Source organism: Diabrotica undecimpunctata, chromosome 1 (genome assembly GCF_040954645.1).
Source record: "Diabrotica undecimpunctata isolate CICGRU chromosome 1, icDiaUnde3, whole genome shotgun sequence".
Lineage (NCBI taxonomy): Eukaryota > Metazoa > Arthropoda > Insecta > Coleoptera > Chrysomelidae > Diabrotica > Diabrotica undecimpunctata.
In genome coordinates, this window is record NC_092803.1 from 66,495,231 (window position 1) to 66,508,099 (window position 12,869).

General features: G+C 33.6%; 1 protein-coding gene across 1 annotated transcript in view; it reads left to right on the forward strand.

Annotated features, from left to right (window-relative positions):
- The window catches only part of LOC140450311 (acyl-CoA Delta-9 desaturase), a 67,324-nt gene extending 58,469 nt beyond the window's left edge, over positions 1 to 8,855 (forward strand). Inside the window, exon 5 of the mRNA XM_072543868.1 lies at positions 8,314 to 8,855. Coding sequence (XP_072399969.1) covers positions 8,314 to 8,605 — 292 coding nt within the window. The 3' untranslated portion in view covers positions 8,606 to 8,855. The remainder of the gene's footprint in view (positions 1 to 8,313) is intronic.
- Positions 8,856 to 12,869: the final 4,014 nt, after the last annotated feature.

Sequence of the window (12,869 nt, forward strand, 5' to 3'; positions counted from 1 at the left end):
GTTTATATCGGAAATAGTCCCCAACTTATTAACCAATTAGAAATCTATTTATTATGACAGAATGAATCAAAATGTTTAAGTACAGTTTCCTGGCTTTTATAAACGGCCAAAGCCGTGAAAGCCATGAAATATTATCCTGTGCAAACAGCAAAAAAATTTAACAATTAAAATGTCTCAAAAAATTGTTTAAAAATTGTGCGCCAATATGAAAATGAATGAAAACTATTTAAATTTAAAACATTACGAAATCTGTATGGGTAGGCAAACGAAAGAAGATATATATATATATATATATATATATATATATATATATATATATATCTTCTCTTCCTCTTCTTCTTTTTATGTAGACATGTCTTCCTACTAATCGTCTTAATATTGAGGAACCGTCTCTTGGCGTCTTTACTACTCTATTTGTTGTCATTCGGCTTATATGGTTATATAAGCCGCCGAATATATAGTGAGAAATTGGAAAAAAAATGGGTTATGAATTTCATAATTATAATGAGCATAGAATTTTAAAAAGAAACATTTTATGTGCAGTATAATTTACTTTTACAAGTTTTTATGATATCAAGATGACACAAATTTCATAAATTCTTCGTTCCTACTCAGCTCTTTTAACTTTTCACGTAAGACGTCTTCAGCCTGCTTGACCTTCCTAATGAGTGTACGCACAGGTATACGTAAACTCTGCAATTTTATATATACCATTGTTTAGTACTGTAGAAGCTTGAATACAAAAGTAAGGATATTGGGATGAGAATGGTAAAAACGGTTGCAAAAATGGAAATGAAAGGATTCGCATGGATTTGTAGTGAATGTATGGCTGGACTGGGATGCCTAAACAGTTAGACGGAAAAGAGCTTTATTACTTATGTAGTTCTCTATTATATAATTGGCCATTTTCATAAATGAAGGCAAGTTAGAGATATCCATATGAAATCCTTGACAAAACAATTGCCGATTCGTTCTGGGTCCAAAAATGGCACGCCAAATAAGTGATGCAGCCACTTGGAATCACCCCTCGTGTAAGTGATTACCAAAGCAAGTTTTTGGATTTTGCGAAACCAACTTTGAGTCAAGTCAAATAGATACCCAATTCGTTTCGCAGATGACCGAACGGCAACTAAAATAATTGTAGAAATATAAACACATACTGGTGATTTTCAGACAACTGAACTTTAATCCATAACATAACGTCTTTTTTAGTTTTAAAATTTTTATAATTTCTTTGCATATTTATACGTTTCATGTGTATGTGTAAAAAAATGATCCATTTATGGTTAAGTCAAAACAATAGTTGGATCTTCAGCTGGTATTGCAAAACTTATTATAAAAGTACAACTGAAATTCTACACAGAAAGTAGTTATTTATACTAAATGATTTTCCAATCCTGTCACTTTGAATTTTTAATAAAAATATCAAGTTTTGTCTGAGTCGCCGACGAGTGAACATCGTAAGCGTTCAGCATCGAATATATCGTTTAAAAACTTGTGTAGTGTGCCCGATGTGGTTTTTGTACGATAAGAACAATTAATACCTTTTTATCAGAAAGTGATTTAAAACTTTATCATATAAAAACAGTTAATACAAATAATTTGCCGGCCCTATAGGCCAGGCATTGAGTTCATTAAAAATTAAATTGTCAGTTAAGACCAACAATTGACGTACAGCTTATGTGTACATGAGCAGCACAGGAAATACCATTAAACCAACTGTTCCTTCCACAACAATGTCACAACAAGATTCAACAATCCGCAACAAAAAAGATACATCAAACAACAACATTTCTACAATGTCATATGTAACAGCAGCAAAAACAACACCGAAAACAACATACCCAAAGAAAGAACAAGCAATCATACTCCATGCCGAAGACAGCCTCAAATTATTTGATTATGTAAAAGCAATTGGTGATATTATCGAACCCAAGAACATCTGCTTCGCCTCCAGAATCTCCAACAATAGGGTCTGTATATATTTAACTAATAAAAATATAGTAGATGAACTTGTAAAATCTCATCCTACCATACAAATCGGCTCCCTAACTTTAAACATACGTAAACTCGTTTCTCCTACAAAGAGAATCTTAATATCCAATGTCTCCCCGTGTATCCCACATGAAATTATCGAAACTGCTGTTAAAAGCCTAGGCCTAAAAATTGCTTCTCCAGTATCATTTCTTAAAGCAGGCATTCCGGGAGAGGAATTCTCACATATTCTTAGCTTTAGGAGACAAGTTTATGTGTTCCCGCCCTCCGAAACTTTTGAGCTTCAAACCTCTCTTGTGCTCTCTTTCGAAGATAATGAAAACCGCATCTTCCTTTCTACTAACAAAATGAAATGTTTCGTCTGTAAAAGATCAGGGCATGTCGCTTCAACTTGCACAAATCCACCAGAAAGTACCTCTTCTGCCAGACAATTGTTTCATCTCCTTTAAGAGCCGAATCCACATCTACTGAAAAAAGCCCAGAAACCAACACTGTACCTTTCACACCAACAGAGATATCTCCTCCAGTCAATAATGTACCACTTACATCCTCAAATAACAACTCCTTATTAGAACAACCAAGTCAACATATGACAGATACACAAACACATTATAAACGCACACACTGAGAACTTTCTTCTCCTAGCGATATAACTAGCATAACTGAGGAATCTACTCATAGTGAACAAACTAATATCCATGCCAGATTTTCCAAACCACAAATCAAGAAAAAACTTAAACGGTCAAATTGTGACTCAACTCTATCCGAAATGGCAAAAACAATCATACGCGAACTTTATAAAGAAACTCCACAGATATTCATAATCCCAGCAGATAACATAATTGCTCTTCTTGAAAACTGTTACGGTAGTAGCGATCCATACGCAGAAGCATTAAAATTCACACCAGACATCAAATCACTTATTTCTACGTTATACCAAATATATCCCAACCTTAATGAGAAATCAACCAAAAATAGATTAACTCGTCTTATAAAAAAATTTAAGGACAAAACCGAACTCTTAATGAGTGATTCTACAAAATTATCCAATCTTGATTTTCACACGAAACAACTGATGATGAGTACATCTCTGACACATCTCAATATTTCCGAAACCAATCCTGACTTTATTTGTTTACAAGAAACAAACTTTACAGAAACACACAACCCTCATCTAAAAAATTTTGTTAGTTATCACCATATCAGAACTACACACCGACGCGCTAGCGGAGGGACATCAATTTTCGTATCAACTGAAATTTTTCACCGTAAACTTCACCTAAACACTACATTAGAAGCTGTTGCTATAACAGCATGGTGTCCAGAACAAATCACAATATGTAGCTTATATATTCCTCCTAATTATACATTGACAAGCACTGAATTAGAAAACCTAATATCTCAAATTTCTGGCCCATTTATTATGGTTGGAGATTTTAATGCACACAACACTATGTGGGGCTCCAAAAATACATATGGTAGAGGTAAAATAATCGAAAATGTCATTAATAATACTGATATTAACTTATTAAATACAGGAAATAGTACATACTTTCATATTCAGTCAGGAAGCTTCTCATCAATAGACTTAAGCTTATGTGATCCCAAAATACACCCGTTACTAACTTGGAATACTCTAGATAGCTTATTCGATAGCAATCATTTTCCCATTATCATTACTAACAATGCAGTCAAATCGGAATATACAAGACTGAGATGGAAAATCTCAGATGCTAATTGGGAACTCTTCAAACTAACTGTAAAAGAACGCACAGATGTACTCAAATATCAAAATAACATAGACGAAGACATAAAACAACTAAACCATTGCATAGTTTCCTCTGCAGAGGAGTGTATCGGCAAATACAAAATTAACCCAATAAAAAAACACGTTCCCTGGTGGAATGACTCATGCAAAACAGCAATTCAAGAAAGCAAAAGAGCTTTAAACAGATTCCGAAAATCGCGCACTCTAGCTGACTTAATAGATTTTAAAAGGCTCAGAGCAAAACAAAACGCATAATAAAAAACAGTAAACAAAATTCATGGAATCATTTTACCAGCTCTATTACAAAAGATACCACACCGACTCAAGTATGGTCAAAAATAAAGAGAATGAAAGGACATTACACATCATACAAAATTCCAGCTCTCACCATTCAAGACAAAATAATTACAGATGACCAACAAATCAGTGATATGCTTTCCCAACACTTTCTCAATAAATCAAATAATCCTACTAATCCACATAACGAAATTGATGCTACTCACAAAACTTGCAATACTAATAATCCCATTAATATACCTTTCAGTTTCCAAGAACTAAATGATGCCATTTTTTCGACAAAAAGCTCAGCTGCAGGCCCTGACCATATTCCCTCTATCTTTTTAAAAAACCTTCACCAAAATACATACGAGAAAATACTCCAACTGTTCAACAACATTTGGTCTTCCCAAAAATTCCCATCACTATGGAAACAATCCATAACGATTCCTATCAAAAAAGGCGATCAATCCCTAGACACGCTAAACTCATACAGGCCAATCTCTCTCACCTGTACATTATGTAAACTTCTAGAAAAAATGGTTAATAAAAGATTACTTTGGTACCTTGAACAAAATAAAATCCTCGACCAATTTCAATCAGGCTTCAGACCAAATCGATGCACCATGGACAATCTTATACTTCTGCAATCAACAATTGCGACTGCGCTATCTAACAAAAATGAAGTCATTGCAATCTCCGTTGACATCGAAAGCGCTTTTGACTCCATACCGATTTCTGTAATACTAAACAAACTAAACCAGAACAAGTTATCCGGTAATATATATTCGTTTATAAAAAATTTTCTTACGGAGCGATCCTTTAAAGTAATTACTAATGGCAAAACTTCCTCACAGCACACAACCACAAACGGTGTCCCACAAGGGTCTGTCCTAAGCAGCACACTATTTCTCCTTAGTATTAACGATATTAGTTCATTCATAAACGACCCTGTACAATACGGAATATATGCTGACGACATAATATTATTCTGCCATGGAAAGGTCACATCCAGCACAAATACTTTACTACAAAACACTCTAAGTAAAATAAACAACTGGGCCAGTCAATCCGGCCTTAACTTCTCCCCATCCAAATCCAAAGTTATTCATTTTACCAGAAGACAAAACACGCAATCTCCAACTATTATTCTGAATGGAAATTTTCTCAAAGTAGTAGATCAAATAAAGCTTCTTGGCATTATTTTCGATAAAAAACTTTCCTGGAGACCACACATTCGAGAACTTAAGGGTAGCTGCCTTCAAAGAATGAATCTTCTTAAATCACTAGCTCATTATAGTTGAGGAGCCGATGAGGAAACACTACTAAAAATATATCGAGCTCTTATTCGCTCCAAAGTTGACTATGTTCTCTACATGTCATCAAGTAACTCACTACTACGTTCACTAAATGTAATACAAAATACTTCCCTTCGACTCTGTTTAGGAGCATTCCGATCCAGTCCGGTGGAAAGCATTCATGTAGAATGTTTTGAACCCTCGCTTCATCTAAGACGACAACAACTTCTACTGCTCTATTTCGCTAGAGTTTCAGCAAATCCCACAAATCCCACAAGAAACCTCATTTGTAATAGACAATTACCAGTTACTAATAATCCTAGAATGGTACTGTCCACTATACAGATGTTAATTCCTTATTTAGATATCAATCTATTGTCGACCAGCCCTTTCACGGTCCCTCAAACTCCTCCATGGATATGTATACTTCCAAATTTAAATATCGAATTATCCAAATATAATAAGAATGAAATATCACCTTCCGTTATCAAACAAAGATTCTACGAAATACTACATCAATGCAACTTCGATAAGATCCTTTACTCAGATGCATCTAAGACTGAAGAAGGTGTTGGCTGTGCTGTTACAACGACTACAACCACCGTCAACTTGTTTCGACTTACCAGCAATTGCAGTATTTATACTGCTGAATTATATGGAATACTACAAGCGGTGAAAACTCCACTCAACGATGATAAAACTAAAGCAATCTGTACGGACTCTCTGTCCTCTATGCAGTCCATAAGAAACGTACATTCTACCCACCCAATAGTTCAAGAAATCCAGAGTATATGTAATCGCCTTCAAACTAATGGAATTACAATAACAATATTGTGGGTTCATAATGTGGGGGGAATAATCAAACATAAAATAATGGACCTTTGGAATGATCATTGGAAAAGAAGCAATACCAAGTTAAGCGTTCTACAACCAAACATTTTCTACCACCAGCTTCCACCAATGAAAAGAAAGGACAAATCTATCATTCGAAGATTGAGAATAGGACACACACGCCTTACACATGGACACCTAATGAATTCCAGTAATCAGATTTTGTGCCAGTACTGCAACAGCATGACTTCCGTAACACATGTACTTCTTGACTGTCAGCACTACCTAGCGGCCAGAAGAAAATACAATCTTGGTAACGACCTAAAAGACATACTTATCTCGAACAGCAGCAACTATGAAAATGTATTAAACTTTTTAAAAAACACAAAGTTATACACTTTAATATAAAACAAAATGTATTATAAAAAATGTATTGTAACTAATTTGTACCCAATGTAAAGTATTAACCATGTAAACATGAATGTAAATTGTACCTGTGTCAATGACCATTAGCTGTCGAGACACATATTTTTCGAAATAAAAAAAAATAAAAATATCTAGCAAGAGAAATATAGAGTATTTCTTAACAAACTTTAAAGAACAATATTGACACACATTTGTGTTTAGATTTAAACTTTTAAATATGCAGGGAGTTTCACTCTACCACCGTTCACGAAACATGGAAATTGTGTCAAGTAAGAAAAATAACGAATTTCTCTAGAATTAAGTGGTCTATCACCAAAAATTATTTTCGGCTATACAAGATGTTGCTTGAGGCATGATTTAAGTTGTTTTTAATAGAACACCATCTTCAATATTACACCGATTCGCACTTATTATTATTACCGTACGTTTCTCAAATGGATAATGCATAAGTAACATACATATTTTATATACATAATTTAGTTTGTATCTAACAGTTTTGTAAATGATAATTTTCTTATTCTTACAGCAATTAAAATCCAGAAAATTTAACCAACAATCAAACTTGATTAATTAAATATTGTTTGATGTAAACCTGTCATAATAAAAAAAACCCAAAATCTTTTGCGACACATCCATAGGTGAAAAGTCAACGTATTATATGGCATACTTTTTGAGTTATTCAATATTTTAGAATGATTTATCGAAAATCTAAAACTTTTTTTGGTCATGTGAAACATATAACTGAAACAATGTAACTAAAACTCTACATACATCATTTATATATATATATATATATATATATATATATATATATATATAAATATATATATATATATATATATCATATGGAAAACTTTTTTATTATCAGTTTTATAAAAGTTCTGAATGATCTAGAACTTATAATACAATCATCTGATAATAAGATTTTTCAGTGACAATGTGAATTTAACAATTTAATCAGAAATCTAAAAATCTAATAACACAAAGGGTAATCTTATTAAAGAACTTAATTAAGCTGATTTTTTTCTGTTTTGATCAGAATGATCCGCCACCAGTGCAAAACAACTAAAACAACGGTATAAAACCTATTCACCAGTTGTATGACATTTACATACACCCTTTTACACCCTGTCCACAAAAGGCAATTCGATTTTAGATTCTTTCCTAGATTCTAGGCAATTCTTTCGCAATTGAAATTTGAAATTATTGATATCTACCATTTTTCGTTTGCGTTGGCTCAAAACGTAATTAATGAGCAGTTCACTATCCATGTTAAAAGAACAAGAGTAAATGAAGAGAAGTTTTTCTTTTCACATAGTTTTAGGTAGCTATCAATAGAATTTTGTGGAATTCCCAAATAAAAACCAATGACTTAATACATTTGCATTTAATACATTATCTATTTTGGATTTGTTCTGTCAAATTACCAAATCTTAGCGGTTTGCCTCTAGGGAGTTTATGGTCTATACCTGCCACGGGGTGCAGGTAGTCCAGTGATGAGTTTACCAATCTCTCGGGGTCTATTTTAAAATCTGTACTTTTATGGCGGTGACGAATTTGTAGTATGTACGAGGATATTTATGCTAATTGGTGATGAGTTTTCGTGTACCCAAAAATTTTTGAAGTAAGAAATACTGAACAAACGTGACCTATCGATATTATGTAATATACAATATACAATTCTTTAACACTTTTTGTATTATACGTATTTTATTTTAGGTTCCCATGTGACACAAATCTAGTCTTTATTCTTAACAAAAGCAACTGGTTGGCTTATCACTACATCGCCCCTTGGGACTACCAGGTTAGCGAATATGGTCAATATGGCAAAGACACAATCTCAAAGATAATCAGGATATTCGAGGTACTAGAATGCGCTTCAACATTAAAAACCATCGACAGCGATACTGTAAGGAAAGCATTGACAAATTCTGTTGTACAGAAGAGAGATATTACAGAGTGTCTGGAAGAGCTTTGTGATTATTCCCAGAAGGCGCCCGTCTTTTCTTAATAAGACAACTCTGCAATATATGCAGTATACTGTTAGAGCTTGTAAAAGTTAAATTTTTTACGGTGTAATATTCTAGTATAATATTATTATTAAATTATTTTTCAGAGATAAGTTCTGTCTGTCTTTCCAGTTATATGTATATTGTTTGTATGAGTGAAGTATAGGCTTCAAACGCATGAGATTATGTAGGTATATTGCAGACAATTTTTGTTGAATAAATAAAATAAACAGATACCTTCATCCAGTTTAACTATTACTTTTTTATAAAAATAAATCATAAAGTGAACTTAGGTTTATTTCGCACTTAAAAAAAAAATAAAAAAAAATACCATTTTCTATTTTTATTGGGAATAGGCCACAATTTTACTTTAAAATAAGTTTATTTTGATAGTTTCGATTTCCACTTCGGAAAAGGTTCTCATTGTTTTTGCTAATCGTTCTAAAATGTATTTTATTTCGAGAACGATTTTCGAAGTGGAAATCAAAACGTCAAGATAAACTTATTTTATAGTAAAATTCTGGCTTATTTCTAATAAAAATAGTAAATTGCATTTATATGCCACAAGGAAGAAGACGTATCCACTGTAAATAACGAAACTGGCAGACTATAACATTACCACTTTACCAACGTTTTTCTAAAGACGTTCTAAAATTGTTTTTCTGTGGTTAATCAATAATCACTTGTAGCTTAATCCAACATAAATATAATATTTAACGTTTTTCTATTTTAAAAAACCGATAGATAAAGGTTTGAATTTCTTACACACTTTATGCAACAGCCAATAAAACTAATCTACGTAAAGTGGATATTATACAAAACAAAGCAGTAAGGATATGTATTGAAATCCACACTTCTCGAACCCTTGAGAGTATAAGCCAACGAACCTCCGTTGGAAATTACAAGATCATTTTTAGCTGAGAAACGATTATTAAATTATTAAGGAAAGGATCACCTATCATTAACAATATATACAAGCTAATCGGATACAATTTAGCTAACACTTTCTGTAAAATAAAAAACTCTCCTTCTATTTGTGAAGGACTAAGAAATGTGAGTCCACAACAAACAATACAAATAAAAATCAATTACTTTATCTACTTTGCTTTGTGTGATGTAAATATTCCTGATTACTCTAAATTACCATCATATTAAAATAATGGTAACTTAGAGTGATAATAAAAACTTCCACACAATTTATACCGATGGGTCAAAAAACGCTGTTCACACAGGTTCTTCTTCTTCTTCACGTGCCATCTCCGCGACGGAGGTTGGCAATCATCATGGCTATTCTGATCTTAGATGCTGCTGCTCTGAATAGTTCAATTGATGTGCATCCGTACCATTCCCTCAAGTTACGCAACCATGAGATTCTTCTTCTTCCTACACTTCTCTTGCCCTGGATTTTCCCTTGTATAATCAATTGAAGTAGGTTGTATCTCTCATTACGCATAACATGCCCCAGGTATTGCAGCTTTCGTGTCTTGATGGTTTCCAATACTTCCATTCTTTTGTTGATTCTTCTCATGACTTCGTTGTTTGTTACATGCTCGGTCCATGATATCTTCAGGATTCTTCTATACACCCACATTTCAAATGCTTCCAACTTTTTAGCAGTCGACGCGTTAAGTGTCCATGCTTCTATCCCATAAAGCAGAGTCGAGAAAATATAGCACCTTGCCAGCCTAACTCTCAAGTCCAATTTTAGTTCTCTTGCACAAAGTACCTTTCTCATTTTATTGAAGTTTGTACGTGCTTTCTCTATTCGAACTTTGATTTCTTTGGAGTAATCGTTTGTGTGATTAATTATTGTGCCAAGATAGTGGTAGTTTTCAACTTGTTCTAAAGCACTACAGTTAATTGTCAGGCTTTCACCATTATTTTGGGTTTTTGATATCCTCATAAATTTGGTTTTCTTGGTGTTTATTGATAATCCATATTTCTCTCCATACTCAACTATCTTGTTCATTAGCTTTTGGAGGTCTCGGAGGTTGTCTGTTATTATGATAGTATCGTCCGCATATCTAATGTTGTTAATTGGTGTTCCATTGACCTTGATTCCTGCTGTTTCTCCCTCAAGAGCTCTTTTCATAATTTCTTCAGAGTATGCATTAAATAGTAGTGGTGACAATACACACCCCTGTCGCACTCCTCTTTTAACTTCGAACTCTTCTGATGTGTGTTCATTAATGCGTACGTGTGCCTGCTGTTTATAATATAGATTTGTTATAATTCGAAGGTCATTGTGTTGTATTTGTTTTGCTTTGAGGATGTCCATTAGCTCTTTGTGGCGGACTTTGTCGAAAGCTTTGTTCTAGTCTCTGGATTAGTACGTTGAATGCAAATAGAGCTTCACGGGTACCTACGCCATTACGGAATCCAAATTGAGTTTCTTCAATATCCATATCAAGTGTTTTGTAAATGCGTTTATGAATGATCTTTAAAAACAATTTAAGTGTGTGAGACATCAGGCTTATGGTACGGTGGTCAGTGCATTCTCTAGCATTTTTTTTTTTGGGAGACAAATGAATGTTGAGGTCAACCATTCGTTGGGTATGTCACCCGATTGATAAATTTTATTAAAAAGCTTTAAGAGGACATCAATGTACTCATTTTCTATTATTTTAAGGATATCAATAGGCAGTTGATCTGGCCCCGGGCTTTTTCCGTTTCTGGTGTTCTTTAGTGCATACATTATTTCTTCCTTTGTAATTTCTGCACTTGTTTCTCTGTCCTCAAAAGACAAGTCTTGTGGGTTTCCTCTTTCGTCGTCGAAGAGCTCTTCCATATACTCTTCCCATCGTTTTAGTTTTTCGTCAGTCGTTATCATAGTATTTCCATTTTTATCTAAAAGAGTTGTATTGTGGTTTCTTTTTTGCAGTCCTGCCATTTCTTTAACCTTTTTATGTATGTTGAATAGGTCGTATTTGTTTTGAAGATCCTCTATCTCTTTACATTTTTCCTCATAGTAAGTTTGTTTTGTCTCTCTTATCTTTTTTCTGATTTCGTTGTTAATGATTTTGTAATTGTGACTGTCTTTGTTCTTGGCTTATCTTCGTTGTTCCATCATGCCGAGTATCTCGTCGGTCATCCAATTGTCTTTCTTTCGTGTTGGTTCTTTTAATATCTCTTTGCATGGAGCGAGGAGGCAGTTTTTTAGTGTTTCCCATTGTTCGTTTATCTCGTAAGGGTTAGTATCTAATTTATCAATGTTTTCGTATATTTTCTGTTAAAGTTTGATTTTTATATCACACAGGTTGCGCCTTTGCAATACCAAATCAGATACAAAAAAATACAGTTTTTAGAGCAGAAGTTATAGGAATGCAAAACAGATTATAGATAGTGATAGAGTTGCTACCATCAAGTCCTCGTAGACACTTTGTCTCAGGACCAGCAACTTCATGTGGAGTCGTAGGTTGTCATGTTATCAAATCCACTGGTAACTTTAACATCCTAATATACAGTGTGGCGCACCGAAAACGAAACAGAGGCATTTACTGGCAGATGATTCCTTTTTTGAAAAAACGCTCGGACCCGTCGATTTTGTTTTCGAGGGGGACACAAAACTGGCATAAAATCACTTTAACATTTGCAGCCCCTTAAGCGGGGGTGGCATCATCCCTAAAATCTTAAATGAAAAGGGGAGTCGAATGATCCATTATTTGAAAGGTCTTTCAACTCCCTTTATAATGATGTAAAATTCATGTATTCAATTCAGTAGTTTTGGAGATTTATTGATTTAAAGTTTAAAGTAGACTTTAATAGGTACATTAAATTAGTTTGTACTTCGTTCAGAAGAAATTTGAGTAAAAGCATTTTCTTGATAAGTAAATGCTTTTATTTACTACGCCCATGGTTTATTAATAATAAAAATAGCAATTGAAGTGTCCTTTGTGACAAAAAAAGTTGTTTCTTGAAGAAAGATAAGTAGAGAATGCCACGTACTTATTTTAAATAGGAAATAGTACATTAGTTTGCGATTGATTTGACCAATCTTTGTTGTTAAAATATCATTTATTGCTTTATACATAAATTAACCATGGTATATTCCACGGCAGAAAGGGTTGAAATTATTGAAATATTTTTCGGAAATAATCAGTGCGCTAATAGAACAGCACAAATTTTTAATGAGCGACATGAGAATAATAATGTGCACCGAAAATATGTTCTAGAACTTGTAGCTAAATTTCGGGAAACTGGATCAGTCGCCAATAAAAAACGTAATATTGAAAATCCTATAAGGAACGAAGCAACAGAAGTGGGGGT